General features: G+C 34.4%; 3 protein-coding genes across 10 annotated transcripts; 1 reads left to right on the forward strand and 2 right to left on the reverse strand.

The window, feature by feature from the left end:
* Window positions 1-3641: 3641 nt before the first annotated feature.
* Window positions 3642-7941, reverse strand: LOC111436294. Of its 2 annotated transcripts, none has more exons than XM_023074023.1 (6): window positions 7849-7941; window positions 6029-6756; window positions 5244-5726; window positions 4983-5042; window positions 4473-4889; window positions 3642-4206 (listed from the first exon to the last, which is right to left on the reverse strand). In XM_023074023.1, exons 1-6 carry the CDS (start codon window positions 7865-7867, stop codon window positions 3784-3786), a joined length of 2130 nt encoding a protein of 709 aa, XP_022929791.1. In that variant the 5' UTR covers window positions 7868-7941; the 3' UTR covers window positions 3642-3783. The 2 variants fall into 2 exon arrangements, with proteins under 2 accessions (XP_022929791.1, XP_022929792.1); XM_023074024.1 differs by having other exon boundaries at window positions 7621-7941.
* A 12354-nt stretch (window positions 7942-20295) lies between these two features.
* On the forward strand, window positions 20296-22108 carry LOC111436335 (abscisic acid receptor PYL9-like). The gene is made up of 3 exons (XM_023074087.1): window positions 20296-20480; window positions 20696-20914; window positions 21638-22108. The coding sequence occupies exons 1-3, from the start codon at window positions 20382-20384 to the stop codon at window positions 21863-21865; spliced, it is 546 nt and encodes a 181-aa protein (XP_022929855.1). The 5' UTR covers window positions 20296-20381; the 3' UTR covers window positions 21866-22108.
* Window positions 22109-22419: 311 nt separating this feature from the next.
* LOC111436333 (protein WHAT'S THIS FACTOR 1 homolog) lies at window positions 22420-25488 on the reverse strand. 7 transcript variants are annotated; one of them, XM_023074086.1, is made up of 2 exons: window positions 23922-25488; window positions 22420-22630 (listed from the first exon to the last, which is right to left on the reverse strand). In XM_023074086.1, the coding sequence occupies exon 1, from the start codon at window positions 25308-25310 to the stop codon at window positions 23925-23927; it is 1386 nt and encodes a 461-aa protein (XP_022929854.1). In that variant the 5' UTR covers window positions 25311-25488; the 3' UTR covers window positions 22420-22630; window positions 23922-23924. The 7 variants fall into 7 exon arrangements, 4 of the variants coding, with proteins under 4 accessions (XP_022929854.1, XP_022929853.1, XP_022929852.1 ...); XM_023074085.1 differs by having other exon boundaries at window positions 22420-22638; XM_023074084.1 differs by having other exon boundaries at window positions 22420-22983.
* Window positions 25489-25940: the final 452 nt, after the last annotated feature.

The raw sequence follows: 25940 nt of genomic DNA on the forward strand, positions 1-25940 counted from the left end.
GGGTGGTAGTAATATTGTTACTTCATTATTTAGTCAAACAAGATAGCAGCATGTGCCAAAATGATAATTATGGATGAATTATCATTTAAATTTGTAGAAAATGAGAGTTTCAAATTGTTTTGTAGTATTGCATGTCCTAAGTTTGACCCTCTGTCAAGAGTAACCATTGCTAGAGATATATTTCAGCTCTATCAGAAGAAAAAAAGGAAGTAGAAAGATTTTTTAGTCAATCATTCAAAGAGGATTTGTCTTACCACTTACAAATGGACTTCGTTGCAAAACATTAATTACATGGCAATCACCGCACATTTTATTGATTCAGAATGGAATTTGCATAAAAGAATTCTCAACTTTTGTCAAGTTGCTAACCACAAGGGAGAGACTATTGGCAAGATCATTGAGGGTTGTTTATTGGAATGGAGAATCGATAAGGTTTTCTCTATCACAGTTGATAATGCAAGTTCCAATGATATAGCTATCTCATATATTATGAAAAGGCTTAAAAGTTGGAATTCACTTGTCTTAGATGGAGAAATATTACACATGAGGTGTTATGCTCACATAATTAATTTGATTGTGAATGAAGGGCTTAAAGAAATGCATGACTCTATTTCTAGTGTTCGCAATGACATAAGGTATGTTAGATCATCCCCCAAGAGATTGACAAAATTTAAAGATCGTGTTGAACAAGAAAAAATTAAATGTAAAGCACTTGTTTGTTTGGATGTGGCGACTTGATGAAATTTCACTTATTTGATGCTTGATCATGCCTTGAAATTTGAAAAAGCTTTCAAAGTATTAGAGAAGGAAGAATTAGATTAAGTTGATTATTTCAAAGAGGGGATCATGGAAACAAAAGAATAGGGCCACCAACCATTGATGATTGGAAAAATGTTGCAGTGTTTGTAAAGTTTTTGAAGGTTTTCTATGATGTCACTGTGAAAATAAGTGGTTCTTTATATGTGACTTCTAATTCTTATTTTCGTGAACCTTGGGGTATTCGAGAACTTTTAATTTAGTGGAGTACAAATGTGAACTCTGTTTTAAGTAACATGAGTTTAAATATGAAAGTTAAGTATGACAAATACAGGGGCTCAGTGGAAAGAATTAATAAGTTGATATTCATAGCAGTGGTGCTCGATCCTCGTTACAAATTGGATTACATATCATTTTGCTTTTCGAATATTTATGAAGATGCTATGGCTAAAGTGATAGTGGATGGCATAAAGAATTATTTAATTCGTTTGTGTGATTACTAAAGTTTTATGATAATGCTCAAGATCATCATCAGAATCAAGACTCACTTCTAAGTCCATGAGTATGGAGATGGACACAATTGATGAAGAGAATTTGAGTGGTTCAATATTAGTATTATCAAGATACAAACGAAGAATAGAAGAGCAACATTCACTCGAGTTAAAGAATGATGTGGATCGATATTTATCTGACCCTAGTGAAGAACGTGATGATAATTTTGATGTTTTGGCATGGTGGAAAGCAAATGAGTTTAAGTATAGAGTTTTATCGAAAATTGCCCAAGATGTTTTGGCCGTTCTAGTGTCGACTGTATCTTCTGAATCAGCATTTAGTACGGGTGGGAGGATTCTTGATTCTTTTAGGAGTTCTTTGACACCTAAAATAGTGGAAGCTCTAATATGTACACAAAATTGGATCGGTAGAAAATCAGTATCATTAGATATTCCTCAACAACTTGAAGATTTGGAGATTTGTTCTAAGATTGAGACAGGTAACTCCAAATCTATTTATTGTCTATTTGTTAGGACGTATTTTGTATTGTTATATCACAATTTATATTTTAATTTTCAGATGATTTAAAACCTTGAAGTTCCACGAACATGATGCAAGAATAATTATTTTTCAAGGTAAGTAAGATATTTGAAGTTACACTATGCTTTATCCAAACAATCTTAAAATCGTACTAACTTTCAAGATCTATTTTTCTTTGGTAGGAATTAAGAATAGAAGAGAGAGTTGGATAATTTAAAATTTTTAAATATTTTGTGGAATATTGTAACTTTGGAATTAATTCTGTGAATATTCCTTACATATTTATAGGTGAATTTTTAGGCTGTTGAATGATTATATATTCTGAATGGTAGATAATTTAATTAATTGCACCTTTTATTCAAGTATTTTTTTAGCCAATTTTTTTAGTCCTTATTTTTTCCTCTCAAAATGGTTACATATTGATTTCTTGTTCTTTTAAATACGTTTGGCCAATTTTAGTAGATGGTTTGAATGACAGAGATAGATTAATCAATTTCATATCTTTCATTGTCTTATGTCCTCTATTTTTTTTTCAATTCTGTTCAAATCTGTGCTTTTTCCTCCTTTTATTCTATATTTACTCTCTTCAATTTTCCTTTTTCCTCTTTATATTTACTTTGCTAATTTTTCACCAAATCTTCCTTTTTTCTGTATTTTCTTGGTTAAACTTTTAGTTTCTTTGTATTTATTCTGTTAATTTTGTCACCAAATCTTCCTTTATTCTGTATTTTCTTTGTTAAACTTTTTGTGTATTTACCGAGTTACCTCTTCACCAAATCTTCCTTTTTACTATGTTCTGTTTTTACTTCTTTTTCTACGGAACAAACTTGCACCAATCTTGATTGTTCTAAAATCCTGCTGATTTTAAACTTCAAAATTTTGGAGGTTCGCCGAACAAATCTACTCCAATCAAAGGGTTGTTGGATGTAAATATCCTCTAGTTTTCTTGAACTTAATCAAATTTAACCTCAATTCAATGGTTGGATTTGAAGGTAGAACAATTTTTTGAAGCTAGCTAGTTATAAAAGATATCTGCTACCAATTTAATGAGAGGGATATTTTTGTAATTATCTTAATCAATTTTGCTACCAATTCAACGGCTGGACATTTTTTTTTTTTAAGATTAACATAAAGTCGATTTTGCGTTAGAACTTAATAATAGATCATTGTTAATTGACATCACGAATTATTTAGATGTTGTACTGTGAAGGCCTATGCAAAACAATATGACAAGCATCCTGTGAAGGAGGTCGCATATTATTTGGTCTTTCTCGACATTAACTATTCACTATTTCCGCTATCGATGATCACTTGACAAATTCGTAAAAATTTTATAGTGATGATTTATAACTTTGCACCCTTTACGTGCATGGTTGAAAAAAACATGAAAACCTATGTGAAATAAACAAACTTGTACCAGAGTAGGTATGAAAAAAATATGATCTTAGTACACATTCAATCGTACAATACGAACTAATATCACCTAGATCGTATTATATGATCGAGAGCAAATTAAAATCGTATTTTAGTTATCTCTTGCTTGATACAAGTTCGTTTTAGCTAAATGACTATTCACTTTTTACATTATTTCGTGTTATTTTCAACCATTCTTATAAACTTAGCAAAATTTTAAGGCGTTAGGATCAATCCTTGATCATATGGTGCAACTGTACGTACACGAAGATAGTATTTTGGTCATATCTCCCTTGATACAAGTTTGTTAGCTTGCGCGTACACGAAGATAGTATTTTGGTCATATCTCCCTTGATACAAGTTTGTTTTAGCTAACAGACCACTCGTTTTTATACGTTTTTCATGTTCTTTCTTACCATGCATATAAACAGTTCTTCAAATAAATTTATAAGAACTTGGGCAAATTTAGCCTACTCAGTGTCCCAACCTATTTATTTAAAGTTAAACCAAACCAGTTCAAGTACGTTTATGCATTTACAGAGGTGACTTACAAGATGATTACAAAGCACATGGAAAATGGTGTTAAACACCTGTCATTATCTCATTGGATACCAAACTATTCTTATTGTCCAAATTTCCATCATGCCTCCATAACTCTGGAGATGGCGAAGTAAGTAATGGCAATAACAATTTCCTCTGCTTTCTGACTTTGCCAGTATGCATCTTCGTGTGTTGGTCAAGAACCCCATTCAAGGCCTTCAGATAGAAACTCGAGTCATGGTCCCTTAAAATTGTACCCTCTGACCCATAAGCTGTAGGGTCACTGAGTGTCTCAAGTGGATGAGGGCAATTCAGGAACGCCCTAAGGAGCCCTATGGAGTATCCATTTTGGGTGCTGTCCAAAGTATAGAGGGCACTTCCCTCAGGGAGCATAGGATGAGGGGGAGATGACATCTCTTCAGGTTGCAATATGAATATCTTACCCAATGGAGAATATAGTAATTTCTGCATAATAAACACAAAGTTCAAGATTGTAAATGCCCAAAGCCACCGTGGGCAGATATTGTTTTCTTTGGGCTTTTCCTTTCGGGCTTACCCTCAAGGTTGTTAAAACGCGTCTACCAGGGAGAGGTTTCCACACCCTCGTAAAGGGTGTTTCGTTCTCCTCCCCAACCGATGTGGGATCTCACAATACAAATGAGCAATATTTTGTATACTTTAACCAAAAACTCGATCAACTTTAATAGAAAGCATATCCTAAGATTGCTTACACTTTTGTTGAGGCAAGAGTGTGACCGAAACGATCCACTCAAGCGCTTCAGAACAGCAGCGACATGATTTGGATAGTTGCAGGAGAAGGCCCTCGGAACGATATCTCGGTGCATTATGATGCAACGGATATCGTCTTCATCCAAACCCAATTCAATTAGAATCTTGTGTCCACCACAGAACACAAATGGAGAACCGAAAGTGACCACTGGTTGAAGCATACAAGGCTTCACAATCTCATTCTTCAGTAGCATCAAGTGCACCAAAAGGGAAAGACTGCCTCCAAGAGAATGACCAGTAAACTGAAACTTTGCTTGGGTTCCATATTTTTTCAAATGCTCTATAATTTCTGGTATGAATTGCTTGTATATTCCCTTTGCAGCTTCATATATTCCTCTATGAACAAGCACATCACTTCCCTACATTAAGTCCATTTTTAATTATAAAACTACATGTACTTTTCTTTTTTCTGACTTGCCAAGTAATAGAGGCCATTCAAGCTATTGTTTTACCTCGAACTTCGTGGGCTCGAAAAAAAGATTTGCTTGCCAAGATGCTAACGAATCCGACCCCTGTATATCACACAAACTAACTGGTTAAATTATAAGTAGAGCCTATTAATCCCACTATTCTTTAAAAAGTTCCTATTTGTTCTCAAGCATTCATTCACTATTCTTTAAAAAGTTCCTATTTGTTCTCAAGCATTCATTCTTTTATCTATTTAGTTGCTATACTTCAAAAAATATTTTAGTTAGAAGGATTGGAGTAAACACCTGAATGATGAAGTAACGAGTCGAGCTGTGGATGTCGTCACAAACAAACCATTCACAAGGAGAAGAGTGAAGAGATTGGAGGCCCTTTGCAGTCTCCTGTTTCTGCACCTCCTCAGCAGCAACAACAGCAGTCATTGTTGAAGCTGCAACATAAGCAGCAACCTCGGGATTATATGCCCGACTCGTACCCTCTCCTTTCTCTTGTGGTTCCAAAGGATGGGATGAAGGATTCTTGGCTCTTGAGTGCATGTACGATGCAGCTGTTGCAGCTATCTCATAAGCAACAGTTGTGGGGATTTGTTGTGTCCTCTCCAACTGCAAGGCTTCCCCTGAACCAACTCCAGCAACATTTAAGGCCTCATCAGATATACAAGTTGAATGCTGATCCTGTTTTTCTTTCATATTAATGGCTGCACCATTCGCTTTCTTGAGCAACGAGGATGTAACGAATTTGAGGCCACAACATCGTTCTAATTCCTCTGCCTGTAATTAAATAAATCAAATTCAATGGATATCAAAATGCCCATTTGTCACTATAATCTTTCTTTTTAGTACAGACATCGCAATCTAAGACTAAGACATCACAAATATGTCCATGTTTGACATATGCCCGACACTCCGATACTCGAACACTTGTTCAGCACAATAGACACCAGTCAGACTCTAATCATATAAATTAAATGAGTAAGCCGCTTTTTAGGCATATTATAATCACCGTCTCCGCATGTTCATGACCTTGTTTTCTTAGAAAATAATGTGTGATCCTTTCTGAATCAAATGAGTACCTTTATTTCTGGTATAACGTAGGCCATGTTCGACAGGAAAGCCAGCTGAGAAAACACCTTGGTATCAGACAATGGAACCTTGACTAAAAATCTTGCAAATGATTCAGTATCAAAACTAAACTCTCCTTCATCCTCAGAGTCATAATAATCCACTTCACACCCACCATCCTCTTCACCACAAAATCTCTCACCAGTTTCATCATGATGTGCATAAATATCATTCTCAACTCCTTTTTTCTGCTTCGTCCGCCAGTGCCTTCGAATCTCCAACAATCTCTCAATCCAATTCGCTCTCCTTGTCACCTCCTCTTCACTACTCAGATCCTTCGAGGTCTCCTCCATGTCAAACAAAAAGGATCTGATTGGATGAGGAAGAAAAGACCCTGAAAATTTCAAAGGAAAAATCCTCATTCCCATAGAGTTATTATTGTTGTTGTTGTTTTTTGGCTTTGGCTGTGTTGAAGTAGCATGAATTTTGTTTGCAGAGTAACAAATATGGTTATCAGAATAAGATCTTTTGATGCAAGTTCGTTCTCGAATATCCTTGCTCGAGTGTGAACGACGAATCCCGTTGTACTCTTTGAAGATGATGTCTTTTGTCATTGAAGTGGCTGAAGAATTGCCAATAGCCACTGAAGTACAAGCCATAATGACTCTTGAAGAACTCTCACTTGATGGATCAATGAAACTATTTGCGTTTATTAGACCCTTTTCACAACAAGCGATCCCTGAAAATGGGAGACAAAATTTTAAATTTCAATGACGCTGAAAATTTTAAACAATCTCAAACTGTTATTGATCTTATATGAAGAGGTCATATCGTTATCTGAAAGAATTTAATAATCAATCAGATCTTCGGTTTGTCCGTATGGTCCATAGAAATGGAAATTGATGATATCCCATTTCAATGGAGCAGTGATCTTCTTGTTCATAACGAAAAACATATATATATATATATATATATCTAAATTGAACCCCATTGTGTTAAAAAGGTTATACATCTAATTGTTGAGGTGATTAGATTGATGTGTTAACTAGAAAAGCAATAACAAAGACAGCTAAACTCCAAATCCTGTTGCTAACACCTATGTTTAAATTCATCCGTTTACAAAGATAACAAATCTAAAAAATCTAAAATCAACATGGAATACTTCAAATTTTCACCTACCAAAAGAATCAGACTGTTTTGGATATTCCTATTGTTACTTACTACGTCAAGAAAGCACTTGATCTTAGCATTATACTTTGATTCCAATGAATTGAAATAATTTATACGTAATTATTTCTGGTTCACTCACAAAACAAAGCATAAAGATGTGCAAAATTTCAAGAGATGATGAATAATCAACTGGCAGTCACCGCCTCCACTACTTCCCTCGAATCTATCGATCTTAAAATTAATTTCCAACATTTGAGAAGCCGACATTGTTGAAAACAGAGGATTTACCAAAAGAAGAGACTCACAAACTCCAGTTTAGACAATTCAAACCGATAAAAACAAAGCAACGCAACCTAGAAATGCATTCACAAAACTTCACACAAATGCAATCCAGAACGAACAAAAGATTCAATAAACACGTATTGCATCATACCTCAAGTTCTGGAGGATCCGATCGCTCCAGGAAATTTCAAAATGCAGGTCATAATTACAGAGAAAGCAAGGATTTGTGAATGAAGTAGGAAGTTGAGTAGAGAGAATTCAGGGGATCAAAGTTTCAAAAGGACGGTTTGGGAGTGTATTATTCGTTAATAAATTTTATGGTGGGTTCGTGTCGAATGTTTGCGAATGTTGTTGACAGAGAAGAGAAATGATCACTTACGGGCGCTGTGATTCTCCATTTGTGCTCCCGCTGTTACGTTCAGGAGACTCCATTGTGGAAGAAAGAACAATGGAGAACTTCCAATTTTTTTTGTTTTTTTTTTTTTTTTAATTTTTTTTTTAACATCAGATTTGTAATAATCATTAAAACACATATTCATAAAAAAAAAAAAAAATAAATAAATTAGGTAAAATTGATTAAGTATCTATTTTGTTTGGGAAGAATATTAATTAGTATTTAAATTTATACCTAATTTTAAGAGTGTTGAATGAACTCATAATTTTATTAATGCGAGTTTTAGGTTTAATATGGATGGCCTAAATTCTAAAAATATGAGCGTTAATTCACACTATAAAATCAAATCTTATATTATTAGCTATAATAATGTACAATTAAAGTTCCTTATAGCTTATTAAAAACAAATAAATAAAATAAATAAATAAATAAAATCCCTTCATTACAATTTTTTATCTTTGTTTCTTTGGTTTATATAACGAAGATTTGGACGTGCCAGTCGTAGGGTAGCTTTTTTATTTTTATTTTTATTTTTGAAAAATTAATGTTATGGAAGCGTAGCTTTTTTATTTTTATTTTTATTTTTGAAAAATTAATGTTATGGAAGCGAGATGTTTGAGTTTTTGTTCTATTCGCTCTAATAACGTGGCGAGTGATGGCATTTATTTCCTTCATGCAACCACACAGCTGTTGCCCTTTCCCTACAAACCTCATTTAACTCCTCTTATTACCATTTTGCCCTTCTTCCTTTTTAAATATGTTCTTTTTTGACGGCAACATTCGAGGCTCCCCAATTTTTAGCTTTGATACCATGTTCGGAATCATGACTCTTCATGAAGGTATGATACTGTCCACTTTTATGATTTTGCTTTGGGTTTCCCCAAAAGGTCTCATACCAGTGGAAATGTATTTTAACTTATAAACTCATGATCATTTCCTAAATTAGCCAATGTGGGACTCTCTCCCAACACCATGTGCTCAAAGTGGGTAACATTACATTTCTACGTACCAAGTAGATCCTCACCAATCGAGGTAAGTTCACAATTAAGAGTAGCATCCCAATGTCTCTACATAGTACTAGTCAACTCAAGCAGTCTTACAAGAACTTGATTCACCATCTTTAAGTTCTTTAAAGAAATCGAGGCCAGATAACCAATGTAGAAGCCCGTGCAAGCTGAGTTTCAGAGTAATTTGGTAATGGCCATCGAGTCTTCTTCTTTTGTTTTGGGAAAGAAGTTGATAACGTGGATGATTCAATTGAACTAGCCACACCAACTTCAAACTCGACCCTCCCTTAGTTTTTCTTAAGTTTAATCTAATTCAGATTGGTCTCATGAAATTATTGATGGTTCAAGAAAGTAGACTGGATCTACCAAAGAAATTTTGGAGTAATTTAGATACTGGAAGCTCCGGGAATCGAGGAACTAAACATCAATAATGAGATAAGTAGCCATCTTAAATTTTTGTTAATAAATACAGGCAGAAATTGTTGGAATAAAATATGAGTCTTAAGTTAAGTAATTTTTAGAGGAATATGGAAGAAGTTAGTCAAGAACCGAGAGTTAAAGACCTAAACTGAGCATTTTGCTCGAGAATCAAGTAATGTTAAAATAATCTACTAAATGAACTCCGCTGCGCGTAAAATTTTAAAGTTGAGTGTAAAATGATATATTAAAGATATATATAAAATTTGGTGATCAAATGCAAAATGACTAAAATACCCTTATGATGATTTATCTTTAGTTCAAGACCTAAATAACATCTAAATATCATGAAATTTATAGTCAACTTTATTTCAGGATGATCAAGAACATGGTAAAGTTTTAAAGTAATTAGAACATGTTTAAGACTGTATCTTTAGTTCAGACTACATCGCTTAGAATGTACGAAGTCTTAGGTGTAGGTTTTAGACTATATCACAAGAAACATATGAAGCCTTCGACATAGGTTAAGACTGTATCTCTTGGAATGTCTGAAGCCTTGACATAAGATTCATATCTCGTACCACAAATCCTAGAAGAAGTTTCTTATGTAACAAAATAAGAAACAAGGACAAGAATTTAGGACAAGGATCGAATAAGAACTAAGAAAATAACTAAGAACAAGACTAAGGTCAAGCTCAAGAATCAAGATCCAAGTTCTTGGAAATAAGAACCTAAAACCTTAGAACTAAGGTCCTTAGATCGTAACCAAGATTAAGAACTCAGATCCCTAGACTAAGTTCCTTCAGCTAGATCATGACAAGTACTCAGAGTTTAAGAGCGAACCCTAAAGACGTAATTTCTCAGGTCAAGAATACTAACACACAAGTTAAGGATACGATAAAGAGCCTAAAAATAGACTACTTACTGAGTGACAAGAAGATGGTTGAGGATGGACACAGATCTAGAGCACGTGTAGAACCACACAATATTTTAAGTGTTAATATTTTAAATTGCTTTATTTATCGGACCCGATATATTCAAACTTTAATTTGGATTTATAAATAAAATCTATTTATGTTTTATTTTAATCGTGATAAATTTTACCTTCTATTTTTCAAGTTTTTAGTAAGTTGAGGCTAGTGAAATTTGGGTCGTGATAACAATGTTATATAAAGTTCCAGATTTTGTGTCGTGTTACCACCATAGCACATTTTACAATCTTCTACAAACCCTTCTCAAATTTTGCTGCATAATTTGTACTATTCAACTGACCCTTAGAGACCAAATTCTTCTTGAGACAATAGAATATATCTTTCAATGTTTACTAATTTTTTTTTTTTTTTTTTTATTGGAGTGGTATGAAGACATGTTCTTAGAAATTTTTAGATTTGAAATTTTGAAACATTTTCTTTGCTCCCAAACAAATGAAAAGATTTTCTTCTATTGAATTTATGGAATCATTTTCATCTATTAATTTGTCATTCTATTTTTTCTTGCATTTTTCCCCCAATTTTGATATGTTATATTTAGTCTGTTCCAAGATTTTCTTAGGTTGTTTTTTTTTTTATGACTATTATTGTTTGGGTCAATTTACTTCTTTACCTTCTGTCAACACTTAGAGAACTAGTTGATGAATAACTAATTTTTTGTTTAAGAATTCTCTCGTTCATAACTACATCTTAGATTTTACCAACCTTTAGTTTCTCACATCTTCGAGAACTATTGATTGCATCAACAAGGGTATCCCAAGACTCGGGTAAAGATGACATCAAAATCAATACTTTAATTTTATCTTCAAAGTTAATTCCATATAACTTAGTTGACTTACAATTATATTGAGTTTATTTATATGTTTTGCAACAAATCTATCTTTACACGTCTGTAAATTGAACAGTCTATGCATGAAATATATCTCAATCATTACTATTGATTTTTCGTACACATTCAACATTGCAATCAACAGCTCGAATGTTGCTATCTTCTTGACAATGTTTAAGGCCACATTTATAGACAACACCAATCGGATTAACCCTAGAGCTTTCCAATCCTTAAGCTTCTACTGCTCTATGGTTGTGTAATCTAACTTCACTTTGGACAAGAATTCGTGAAAATATTTCTAGTACAAATAATTGTGAATCCAAATATTTTAGAAACGGAAATCAGATCCATCAAACTTCTTGATTCCAATCTTAAAGCTTTCTATCTTCATAGATCATGGTGAATCTGTCCTGTCTTTGATACTAGTTGCTAGGATGGCATAATTCACCCACTTGATCTAGATGAAGAACACGAAGAATAAAAAAGAGAAAACACAAAGAGAAATATAAGTAGTAACACCAGGATTTATAAACTCCATGGGGACTAGAGTTTTATATTCACGACATATAGTATGTACAATTACAGATAATAAAGAGGATACAAGTACATCTTTAGAATATACCTATTGTTTTGGTTTACTATATATATATAGCTTTATATATAAACTTTTACTATTTATGACAATTTACTATATATAAGCTTAAGATATAATAAACATGAGACTCTATAACCTAACAATATACACATCTAACAATATACACATCAACTCATATGTTATGAGATTTAGAAAGCTACCAGGACCACTCAATATCGCACGGGATATATCTTAAAAGTCTAGGATACTTATGTGGTTCCTTGCCATAATAGGCAAATTCATAGTCGAAGATCACCTAACCACCCCACATGAGTTTTATATGTGGCACATATTTTGATCTCAAGATATAACCATATCCATACTAACTCCTTAGGACTACAATTTACGGTCTCCAAATCTTAAAGTAAATCATACGGGAGTGACCCTATAAGTTGGCAATACCATGCATATTTTTATCAATTGAGACGAGTTCACGATAAAGATTGAGTTAGTAAATCCCCTAACCCTCTCTTGATGGTGCATCCATCATGGTGTAAGCTACTCAATATGGTTCATGAGACAAATTGGTATACCCTAAATCTTCAACTATCTCACGGCTCAACTCATAGATTCTAAAGATGGAATTCGGTCGCATAGTCTTGCATTCATCTCTATCTATCACATCATTCTCATTACTAAACTGGAAAAAAGGAGGCTTATTTCACCCATTTAATGGTAGAAAGTTGAGGAACGTCCCTAGATCATATATTCATGTGGGTATGTAAGCAAACTTTAGTCCCAACAAATACAACATAAAATTCAATCATACATAATTGAGCTACATGATTCATGATCTAAATCATGCTTATTTGTATCTATCGACCTATTTCTAACTTACTCATACATGCTTAGTCGATCCGAACTAATCTGAATGGCTACTAACTCAAATTCCTCCAAAATCTTCAATTAGATCTTAAATTAAATGAAAAGAAGAAATCAAATCGAAAATCAAAGTGGCAATGGCCTAAATAACTTAAATTACAGGACACTTTAGTCTGGGTTTATTTCCATTCCAAAATTCCAGAATTCAACAAAGTTGAATGTTGGGGCCCACTCCCTGACGGGTCCAATTCAGATGAGCCCAATCGGAGCCAGCCCATATAGGATATGGGCCGTATGGAGCGGCCCAAATCTTGCCAAGAAGACTGCTCTTGTTGCTTCCCAACCATGGTCCCCCAAAAAAGAGATGGAGTGCACCTGATTGATTGGCTGGGGTTTAAGGTTAAATATGTACCTTTTGTTTGCTCCTATGCTTTCACAATCGTGTTTCGTTTCGGTATGTTTTATAGTTTCGATTTTAACTCATTAATCTTTGTAGTCTTTTTACGGTGTTAAATAGAGTTTTAATGAGACATTTATAATAATAATAATAAATAAGTTATTTCTAAATTTTCACATTTTCTACTGGCGTTAATTTCTGAAAATATTAAATAATTATCAATCCCATAAAAACAATTTCCGATTTCAAACTATAATGGAAAAGAATAATACATATAGGATCTCGACTTCCAACCCTTCTCAACCCTCGATTCTTTCACGAGAGTTGCTCTAAATCTTCTCTCGAGTTTGTAGTAACAAGAATTATGAGCTAAAATCTACTATGGAGGAAGAATTTTGCACTAAAATGGAAGCTCTCCACCATCTGAGGTGCTTTTCTCCTCAAATCCTAATGTTTTCTGGTGAATTTCTTAAGCATCTACTAGGACCAAAGAGGCCAATAGCCTCAGGTACACCTCTAACCATTTACTTTATGACTTAAGTATTCCACATCGAAATTCCTGTAAAATGCTAACATAAGTAGCTTCCTTCAAAGGACTTAGACTCTTAGGAACCATAAAGCTACTAGTAAGGATAACCTACAAACGACAAACCTAAAAAGAGACCCCAAACAACTAAGATAATTTCTCAAAATTAAACAATTACTTTAACTAGAGAGAAGGATAAGGTAGAGATTCCATGAATGAAAACCTCTACAAATGGCTGCCCAATAAGTTCTCTAGTTTGAACTCCGAGAGCTTTTTGATGAACTTTGGAGGTGAATAACTTAAGCTACGATCCACGAGAAGGTATGAAATCAATCCCTAACTCTTCCTTGTAACACCATCTTTAAGTTTCATGAAGAAATCGAGAGGAAAACACAATAAACGGAGATAAAGAGGCGAGGTTTCAGGTGACGAAGATACTACCTCACATGTCTTCTTCCCTTCCAGAGGAAGAAAGTTGAACCAATCATGTCAACCCAAAACCGTCTCTCCCTTAGTTTTTCTCAATTTAACCCTCTTTCAAACAGTTTCTCATGAAAAACTTTATGGTTCCAGAAACTAGACACTCTAAAGAATCTGTCAAACAAACTTTGAAGTAATTTGGATACTGGAACCTTGAGAACAAAGGTCCCGAACATCGATGATGAGGTAAGTAGCCACTTTAGACTTTTATTAAGAAATACACGTAGCAATTGCTTGAATTTCAGTATGACTATTAACCAAGTATGAATTAAGGAAATATAAAAGAAAAACACCAAGAACCGAGAGTTAAGGCTTTAAACTAATCGATTTGATCGGGATTTAAGTAACATTAAAATGGCCCACTAAATGAACTCTGCTGCCTATGAAATTTTAATGCTAAGCATACTATGACATGTTAAGTATATATGAAATTTGGTAGTCATTAGACAAGGTTGAGTAGCTAAATCAGGTAATTATGTAAAATGACCCTAATGTCTTTAAGGTAACTTATTTACGGTTCATGATCTAAATGATCTCCAAATGCTATGAAATTTTGTAAAATCTTATTGTATGATGATTGATTCGGTGAAGTTTGAAAGTTATTGGAACACACTTAAATATTAAACCAAAAATTAGAGGGTAAAATGACCAAAATGCCCGAAGATACAAGAAAACATTAACAACCACGACAAACTCAACGTCCTTCTTACTTCAGTCTCTGTAGTTCTTTTGTTGTCTCTAAGTAGTTTGCATCCTAAACTTGATATTTTACACTACTTTGTTCAAATAATAACTAATGTTTGCAAACTTCTTCTTAGAATGTAGAGGACAATTGTCTTTGTCCATATATTGCTTTAAATAAATCTAATTAAATAGTTGCCTGATAGTTATTGTCGTAGTGAAATCCATAATGTGTAGATGCTCGTCCCAGCTGCATGCAATGTCTGTAGCACCAGTCCTTAACATGTCCTCGATGTTATGATTCAATCTCTTTATCTATCTATCTAAGAATGGAAGTCCTGTAAAATCTCAATTCAGTGGACACGTCAAAATTATGCAAACAAACTTCAATGGTATATGTTAACTTTCTAGAAAGTAAAATGAGCGGTTAAGTACATCCTCCACAGGTGATAAACAGCAACCAAAGCATGTTTAAGTAATAATATGATTAAAATGTGATTTTATTGGCGGAAATGTTGATTGGTAGCATTTTATGATAAGTACAGTAATTATGAATTATTGATTAGCGGTTGAACAAAACGTGAGTTTAATTAGGGTGTTATTGCACTGATTGATTGCATATGATTATACGATTGTGGTACAACGAAAAGATTAGTGGTTAATCTTTAATGAGAGACCTATCATTAGTGATGAGGACCACATTTATATCTTTGGACTTAGTATGACGTATATGCACCAATCAGGGCACAGCTAAGGAGTCTTCAACTATTCCTTAATTGTGATCTTGTCAAAGCATGATAAGTGACCACATAGAGTTGGAAGACACGAGGGTTGAATGGCTTCATGGTAGTCCCTTATAGGTCATACGTGTAACCTCAGGCAAACGGCTAACAGCTTGGAGAGTTACTAATGGACGTACTGATGACATTGTACATACTGTTAATGACCAGGAGAGCTACCTTGGTCATTCTTGGATGTTGTAGATTCTAGGACGCTTAAAGCTAACTACTTGAGCTAATCCATTCTTTGAGTGCACACAAGCCTAAACCTCTAATCGTTGTTCATGGTCCTGGGGTGTTGGATCTACTAGAAATGTAATGATCTAGGTCAACTCGCAACAACTCTAACACTAGCGCCCTACTCTTAGCTTTGTTCTCTTGTGCATGCTTTACTAAGGAGATATCAATCACCTACAGCATCAGGTTAGCTTATTAGGGAGATATCCTATCAATCACTTAAAAGCACTAAAACATTAATATAAACAAACAAACTCAACACGGATTCATCGATTTCTAGAAGCACATATCACAATAACTCATCCTTCTTTCTAACACAGAAAAGAATTTAAATCAGCATTCATTAAAAATCTCTTCATAGGGAAATTTATAATTTCTTACATCATACATAGTTTACTCGTCTATATTACCCAACTCGTATTCTAGTCATGCATATTCTTTCTAGCTTTGCATAAAAGAAACAAAACTACATGCTTCTCGAAAATCTCATCCTAGAGGCATATCCGTAATTTTCCATGACATACATACAATATATTATTATTCAAAATGCCATTCCAAAGTCCTTCACATGCATTTTCTAACCATCTACGGTAAGAAATGTCCAATGTTAGCACGTTCTAGTGATTCCTACCAGTATTACTTGTTTAAAGTCCATGTGACTACTTAGTATATAGATGACGCATGCCTTTCCAAGCAAGTTTTTCTATATGTTAAGAGCTCCAAATTTTTTTAAATTTCTTTGGTTTCCTAATTCGAGTTATGAGAGGGATAAAATTGAAATTGGGATAGAAAAAATGACAAATGGAGATCAAATGAGAGGAAAAGAAAAAAAAAACAAAGGCTCCTCACACGCTTGGAGGGAGTCCCAAGTGCGCACTAGGTGAAGAATACATGCACGGCGCACATGGCTAGGTCATGTTGTGTTAGCATTTCCAAACCTAGCACGCGGCCCATAACCCAACCCCAACCCACACGCCTGACGTGCCATTAACCTGACTCGGCCCAAACCACGACTCACGCGCACCTGATTTGTGACCCATGAATGACCCGCTTACTTGATCTAAATCGTGACCCATAACTCGCACGCCTCTCTAGCTTCAACTCGACTCAACACACTACCACAACTCCCTTTGGCGTATTCTACTCGAATTTTCTATTTTGGACCCTATTGAATGTTTGAGACCCTTTTCTATCAATTTGGAATCTCTCTTACTTTTTTTTTTTTTTTACATTAATGAACTCAATTCATGCAATTAGATGAGCCAATTTCTATAATATGAGGTTGCCGTAGGTATAATTGGATTTCAAGGAGTAGCTTCAAGCTAGCATTAAGGAAGTATAGTGGTTCTGACTTAGGCCAACCAATTAAGTGGTTTTACTATTGGATACTCACGAGCTTGGTTGGATGACTTGTGTGTTATATGAATGACATGTACCTTATTATCCTTATACTTATCATATTTTTTATGATGCAATGTAATGTTATGATTATGCTATAGTATGAAATAAATGTTGTATGATGCATGTACTTCCATATGTCACGCTACATATATTAGGTTAGCATGTTCACGCTATGCCTACTAAACATTTATAAGCCATGTATGTCAACCATGAAAGATATGTCAAATATAAGTATGCATGTCTCATAGGAACATTATGTCATAAAAAGAATGACAGTATGGTTTTCAACATAAGTATGTACCATGATTTAAAACTATGGGATCTCATGTATTTTGTCTGTCACAAGCATTATGATACTTCTCCAGGACACATACACTATGATATTATACACGTTTCTTTCCCTCTATGGTTTTCAACAATGTGAATGTGCGCTAGCACGTAGTCAAGTCGAGGAGGTACGTATACGACCTCCCTGGTGGGTCCATGTGTCTGCATGAGTCGTGTGTAGAGAAGTATTACACATCCAACCTTGCTCGAATTGAAAAGTAGAGCCCAAGAAAAAGTTTTATGATAGACGTTTTATTTTTAATCCTTGCTTTAGAAAACTATTTTTGAGCTTCAAACTTGTTGTTTAGGTTGGGTAGCGTTTTTTTTTGGCATAGGTTGTCAATGTTGGTAAGTGCTTGCCTTGCTTTAATACAAGAGACACAACAAAGATTCTAACTATCACGTATTTAGCTTCGTTTTCTCCTCGTTTTTTCTTTTTAATACAATTATAAAAGGATTGATTCACATGTAGTTCGTTGATTTAACTAACAATCACTAAAAATGTAATGGATAGTATAAATTGAGTCACTCCAGTAACTTCTCGTTTTAAGAATGAAATTCTAAACTTAGAGTTTTAATCAATATAACTTCATAGAGTTACACAATCCTTGACCAAATGATGGTGAGGAATCCATAATTCTTCAAATTTGTCAATTCTCGTACTTCAACACTCTTCTCCTCTCTCTTTTTGAAAAAGATGTCGAATCTCTTTAGAACCGAAAGAGACATTTTATAGAATGCATATATTGTACGCTAATACATTTTCATCCCAAATAATAATAACAAAATAAAAAAGGAGGGAGGAGATAGGTAGCTTTTTGACTATGAACAAAGGGGTTAGAGGGTTTCAAAAATTACACATATTTAGTCATGAAATTCCCATATCTACTACTCTAGGAATGATCATGGGTTTATAATCAAAGAACTCTCTCCATTGCTACGAGGCCTTTTGGGAAAGCTCAAACCAAAGCTATGAGAGATTATGCTTAAAGTGGACAATATCATACCATTGTGGAAAGTCGTGTTCGTCTAATAGCAGCCTCATTACAAAAAGATTAGTTTTAAAAATAAATAACGTAGTTTTGGTAATATTTTTAAAATTAATGACCATTTTCATTAGAGTATGAATTCAAAAATGAGAAAGCGACCGGTAAGAGACATTGAACAAAGCCAGAGAAAACGAAAAGTTGAATCCAATTTCCTTCTTTTCTTTTCAATTGTGTCCTTATCCATTTCGAATGTATTCTCCCCAAAATAATTTAATATTTATTACAATTGTTTTTTATATCAAAGTTTTTTTTCTCTCTTTAATTTTTAGAATTTCAATTGAACTTTGAAGACATTATTAAAAGGTAAATAATCAAAGAAACTAAATAGACTTAATTTTAAGAACTAAAATCCAAATAAGTTTTTTTTTTTTTTTCAAAAGAATAAATAAATAACTTTCCAAAAAGCAAAAGGAAAAGAGAGAGTTTGGTCTAAAGTTTCAAATTTTTGAAAATCGATCCAATTCGAATATGAGATAATAAATATCACAAAAACCAAACTATCTCGTCTTTCTTTTCTTTTTTTCTTTTGTAAAGAATATGATGAAATAACCGTATAAATAGTCTAAACTGGAGAGGAAAATGAAATAATAAAAAATAACTTTACTATTGGCCGATGATTGAGACTAAAATTGACATCTAGACCTTATAAATGGTGCAAAGATGATATTTCTCTTCCCATCACGTGATTTAGAGCCTAACTAAGCAAAAGTTGGTGTACGACCAAATCGTGTTGAAAATTATAATTAATAATATTAATAGAAAAGTTACAAGTAACGAGTAATTTCAACTAATTTCTAACTTAATACATAAAATCATTTTTTTTAGTACGATAAGTTTAAAATAATGTTAATAACCACTATAAATATTTTTCTCAATAAATTATAATAATTTATTTGTTTAATATAAATAATATATTTGCTTTTTTTTTTTCGGTTACAATCCAATTCTGAATAGAAATTATCATTTAAATTATTGAACTTTCAGTTTACTAATTACATTTCTAAAATTTTAAATTTATGAAAATTTAGTTAAATATAAAGTTTGAAAAAATTAATGCATATGTGACTTCTATTTATTTATTTTTTTTTAGAATTATAAATAAAATCATTCAAGCTATTTAAATTACTAATATTTGCAGCCTTGCATCTCCTTTCCATGTATACATTAATTCTATAAAATAAAATAAAAAATGACAAAATCGGAATTAAAAAAATAAAAAAGTGTTGATATTAAATCATTCATTAGGTTTTTCAGCTTTAAATTCTTTTATTTTAGATTTTATATGATTCGTAGCTTTCATTGGAGAACCGTGTTACAGGTTACAGTACACTTGGCTGGTGACCGGGCCATCCACATGGCACAAAGTGGAGTGTATAAGAGGTAATTCAGATTGTGACGTGTCTTATCATTATTGGATAACTATAACCCACCAACTAATATGCCAAATAATATACATACAACTGCCATCATATCATTTTTTCATTTCTATTTTTTTTTTTTGTAAATGAGAAAAAAAATTGATCCAAAAAATGAAAATTAAATAAAAATTAAAATAAAACTTGTGTAGTTTTGACCTTAAATGATGTAGCATCGCAATTTTGTCCCACACTAATTTAGAGAATGATCATGAATTTATAAGTGAGGAATACTAACTCTATTGGTGTGGAGCCTTTTGGAGAAGCCCAAAACAAAGCCACTTTCACACCACTCAAAGGGGACAATATCATACCATCCTGAGAGTCGTATTCGTCTAATAGGTAATTTTAAAATTTTAACCAAAAATAAAAGAAAAAAATTAAAAGAAAAAAAAAAGGGAAATTGTCGGAAGGGCACTATAGGAGGAAGAAGTTTTAAAGCACAAGCACGTTAATGTGTGGCGCACCTTTTTCTCTGTTCGAACCCATTCCACAGCCTTCCAGTTTCTTCAACGACAACCCAAATCCATGGAGTCCCACTACATTCAGAGGTACCACAGCCACAATCCTACCGACAATCAGTGCTCCTCCGCCGTTTTGAAGCACATTAAAGCTCCCGTTCACCTCGTACGTCTCTCTTTTCCATTTAATTTCAATTTGCTTCACTTTATTTGAATCCTTGTTCGTAGAGTGGTAATTTAGGTCGTAGATTGAACACTTCTCTTAATTTGTTTCGTAAATCGAGGGGAATCGATTCGCTCTCTGAAAATATTGGGATGAATTTCACTGTTAATCTCCTTTAGTATTTGTATGGTTGTGAAATTTTGGTGTTGATTTGTTAGGTATGGTCGTTGGTTAGGAGGTTCGATCGGCCACAGAGGTACAAGCCTTTTGTTAGTCGGTGTGTGGTGAGGGGAGATGGCCTTGGAATAGGGAGTCTTAGAGAAGTTGATGTCAAATCTGGGCTTCCAGCTACTACCAGTACTGAGAGATTGGAGCTGCTTGATGATGAAGAACATATACTTGGAGTCAAGATTGTTGGTGGTGATCACAGACTCAGGGTATTGCTTTTCACCCTCCTCTGTTCTTGGTTTCTCCTTATAGTGCCTGCTCTTCATAATTTTCCTTTATAAATATTGCAAACTTGTCCATATTACACTACTACTATGAGATCTCATATCGGTTGGGGAGGAGAACGAAATACCCTTTCAAGGGTGTGGAAACCTCTCGCTCGTAGACGTGTTTTAAACATTTTGAGAGGAAGCCCAAAAGGGAGAGCTCAGAGAGAACAATATTTGCTAGTGATGGAATTGAGCAGTTTTAAATGGTATTAGAGCCAGATATCGGGCGATGTGCCCAGTGAAGAGGCTAAGCCTTGAAGGGGGTGGACGCAAGGCGGTGTGCCCTGGAGAGTGGTGGACTGTGAGATCCCACATCAATTGAAGAGGAGAACGAAACACCTTTTATAAGAGTGAAAACCTCTCCCTAGCAAAAACCTTAAGAGGAAGCCGGAAAGGGAAAACCCAAAAAGGACAATATCTGCTAACGATGAGATTGGACTGTTACAATTACTTACAAGAGTGATCGATAATTTGGTAGAGGGAAAATGATTTGACAGTATAGGCTTCAAACTCAAGATTGCAAACTCTTTCAAGAAAAGATGTTAGAAATGTTGATGTTATGATAGGAACTTGATTGTCACATATTTTCCATACTAATGCAAGTTATACAACAATTTGAGAAGATTTGAAATTCATTTCTTTGAGGCCCTAAATTCTCTGCAGAACTACTCTTCGATTATCACCGTCCATTCCGAAGTTATCGATGGAAGACCGGGGACACTGGTGATCGAGTCATTTGTCGTGGATGTACCCGAGGGAAACACGAAAGAGGAGACATGTTTCTTTGTCCATTCCCTTATAAACTGCAACCTCAAATCACTGGCTGATGTGTCCTTGAGGATGGCCGTGCTGCAGGATGAAGTCAAACCGATTCATCAGTGTCGGGTATAGTCGAACCAATCGATTTTTGTAGGTTGCAGCAGATTTGGCATCTCATTGGAGACTCACCCAGTATCCTCTTCTGATTTTGTTATCATATATAGTTTCAGCATTGCTCCTTTCTGTTGGTTTTCTTTGTAAAATATGTATTACGGTTTAGAGGTGGTTTGATGAGTGTATGGATACTTGAGGTGTTGTGTATATAATATGAACTTTGAGATGGTAATTCCAATCACTTTGTTTTTGCTTTTGCTACAATTTCTCATGCCATCTTTTAGTTCTACATACGAATTGAACTTATTTTGAACAAGAACTTCATCAGTATCTCTATTTTAATTCCCATATACATTTGATATGCATTCCAATAAGGTCAATCTTTTGAAGGCATACTCCTGGAAACAAAATGTTCTATAAAAGAAATTGAGTGAAAAATGTACAAATACTCATGGACTTGTTAGTTTGTCTTATTGAGACATGTTTTTACAGTTTACCTTTCAGTATGGATTTAAGAAAACTATATTTGTAGTGCAATTTTAAGAAATCTACATTTAACAAGCATATGTTTATGCCATAATTCCTCAAAAACCTCGGTCGCATGCCGAGATCCATGACCGTTCAAGCTTGGAACCACCGTTCTGGAGTGATTTTCTCTCGAGTCTCTAAGCCTTGACTTAGCTGATATTAAATTGACTACTACACATTATGCTCATCGTCGTATCCTGACCACTACCATCGTAGCTTTACAATTATATTTCCTTCACTGCGCAATTTTGGCACCTGAATCACTAAATCACCACACGAAGCCAATAGAGAAGGAAATCCTAAGCACGCACAGATGACAGTGTAGTAGGTTGGTTCAACATTTAAATCAGTTTGGTTCGTGGTTTAAATTGGTTTGATCAACATGGTGTGATTTAAATCTCATTCAACTCTAATTTATATACTTCCTTATTTAAAAGAGAGAATAAACTTGTACTGACCTTGTTTCATCAAGAACAAAGGGTACCTAATAAAAAAGCATTTTTTGTAATTGGCATATGCTTTGTTAAACCCCGTAAGAACCATATTCTGACTTTTATCTGGAGAATATCCAACAATCGATTCCATTGAGTGAATAATGGACCCAGATCCTAAAAACAACAAAGCTTTTGAATAAGTATGAGTAATCAAATGAAATAAAACAGCTCGATAAGACCCTATACCCAAAGCTAACATCATATAACCCAATTGAGACATTGTAGGTCTGAATTAGAACTTGAAGTTTAAGAGAGAATAAGCTTGTACTGACCTTGTTTTGTTTCGTGAAGAACTGGTCTGAATCCGAACTTGAAATTTATGGACTCCCATTCTGATGGTTGGATTTTCATTGCTGCTGACTCATTCTAAAACCATATATGCTATAGATTTTCTGGTCAGTGACCTCTTTTTGCAAATTCAAGATTTTCCAGGGACTTTTTTGCTAGATATTATATTCCTAGAGATTCTATTTTTGCGTTTCATATACAAAACCTTACATTAAACTACTCTTTAGTTTCTTTTAAAACCTTGCTAGATCATTAAAAATATCTTTTCTTGGACCCCTTAAACCATACTTAAATCTCTTGAACTTCCCCGAAGTCTCTTTACTTTTCTCGAACATCCTTATCTAACTCGAGTATTACAAAGACCTTATTTTTAACTCTTTATACATGAAAGGATATGGTTGTGTGGTCGAGGTCCATATATCCACCATGAGGTTGCTCAACCCATTTCACCATTGTCTCTATGTCCTCAGCATCATAGATATGCAAGCTTTACTTCAATTTTTCTATCTATGCAGACCATAATTACATTTAATTAAAACACAATTCTAAGATTGAAGGACTAAATTTAGGATTTAACCAAATTTTTTATCCAATATGTTAACAGTAAGCAATGTAAAGGCAATGCTTAAATTTAATCTCCGATGGCATCCAAACTCGTATCGAAACCTACCTAATGTTTACAAACCGAATTGAAATTCAAAGAGTAAACAATATGCACATAATATATTTGAGTAAACAATATGCATAAATATACAACTTTATACCTCTCACCATCTTTCTTGGGGCAGTCCATAAGGTAATGCCGGAGGAGAAAGAAGCCTCTGATCAGCCATTTCCAAGTTATTGATCTGTTCATCAATCCAGTCATCCTCACCATCGTTGTCGAATTCATCATCGTCATCGTCGACATCAGACCATTCTTCACCTCTCATATCATCTCCATGATTGGTTTCTCGCCAATCCGTGTCACTTTCGGGAGCTCCTCTGCCTTTGAATTGAGGAACAGCCACAAGACCTCGAAACTTCTCCTTTACGATTAACAACCGATCTTTGTCGATCAACTGAGAATCGCGATATGCTTCTCTGAGGAAAACCGAGTTTTTATCCCCTTTCAACGAGACATAAAACATATTGGGATGCCTTATTAGCATCCCCCTCAACTGCTGGGAGAATCTAAACTCCTCCCGGAAATGAGTGAAATGATCAACAAGGGTTCTCTTCTCAAGTGTAAGGCTTAAAATCTCATGAACAACCCCACAAGCATGTTTCTCTTTCTGGGGTGTACCTGCCTTAAACCCTGAGAAATCAGAATACGGAGAGATATAAGGAATGTCCCTAAACTCATTCATTTTCCTCATATCATTCTTCGAAAGCTTAAGCCCCTTAGGTAGCTTCACTCGATTAAACTTCAACGGTCGGTCAATAATCAAATTCTTCTCTTCTAATTCTCTAGCTCGGTTCTCCTCCTCGGCTAACTCTGCTACAGAAACAGCAAGTTCAGGATCCCAGTGTGTCAATTCGAGAGCTGGACCGCTCTCGGTTGCCACAACTCTAAAGTACTGAGGATAACGATGGCAAATCGTGTCACGAAACTCGGAAGGAAGACCAAAATCAGTCCTCAAATGTGCAATTTTCTCCAACAATATTCGCTTATCAGCAGACATCATCAGTAACTTCCTCAGCTTAGTAACCAACAAACCTTCCATTTCATTTCTGATCTTCAGCTCCTCGAAGTACAACCTTTCAGCCTCTTCCGTCAATTTGAATTTCAAAGAAAACGCCCGTTCTTCTACAATCTCAAATACTGCAGGGAACATCTTCAACAACTCAATGAGCCTCGTCTTTTCCTGTACACCTAAATCTCTCCTGAATTTACCCAAACCCCTAAGTGACATAACATTATCATGATGTTGAACTAGAATCTTCCTAATCCGAGTAACCAATTTCAGCTTCTTATCCCTCTGTATTACATTATCAAACGGAAGCTCCTTCCTCCATTTCACACCAGCTCTAATCGGTTGAAAATACACATGAGATTTTCTTGAATTATCACTCAAACTATCATTTCTGTTTCGAAAATCCAAATTCTTACCCCAAAATTCAGATTTAACAGAAAAGTAAGCTCTGTGCGGAAGAATGAAATGTGCGAACATGGATAGCGAAGCTTTAGGGGAAAATAGAGCAGTAGAAAAAGAAGAAGATGATCGGAGAACACACCTGGTCAGCTCCGGCTAATTGAAGGGAGAAGATTAGGGTTTATGTTCATCGGGAAAAACCCGTCTTCCTAGTCCGTAGAGAAAATTTCGTGGAGACTGTAGAAGCCTATATGGAAAATATAGATTTATTATTCAAACTTAAAATAAATAAATAATTTTTTTTTAGTTTTGTTCATTTTCTAATAATTTCTTAGGACAAGTAACCGTTTTTTGTATTTTGTTATTTATCATTACTTTTTTTCTGTTATTATTGACGTGATATTATATTTTTTTTATTAAAAAATAATTTAAAATTTGACATCACACCATATTTTTATTAAAATATATTTAATATGTTTTCCTAAAATAAAAAATTTTAAAATTTTAAAATAAAATCTATAGGAGGTAGATCAAAGAACAAATCTAGTAGACATTAGCCTTGGGTCCAAACCTTAGGGTTCAAATCTGAACCTAACCTTGAACCTTAGCTTCCATAGGTCGATCTGTTTATGACTGAACCGACCCAAGCTGGAAGTCAAACCTGATGTCGGCAACGCCATCTCACATGCCCCTAACTACAACCCACAA

This window comes from Cucurbita moschata, unplaced genomic scaffold (genome assembly GCF_002738365.1).
Source record: "Cucurbita moschata cultivar Rifu unplaced genomic scaffold, Cmos_1.0 Cmo_Scf00053, whole genome shotgun sequence".
NCBI classification, from domain to species: domain Eukaryota; kingdom Viridiplantae; phylum Streptophyta; class Magnoliopsida; order Cucurbitales; family Cucurbitaceae; genus Cucurbita; species Cucurbita moschata.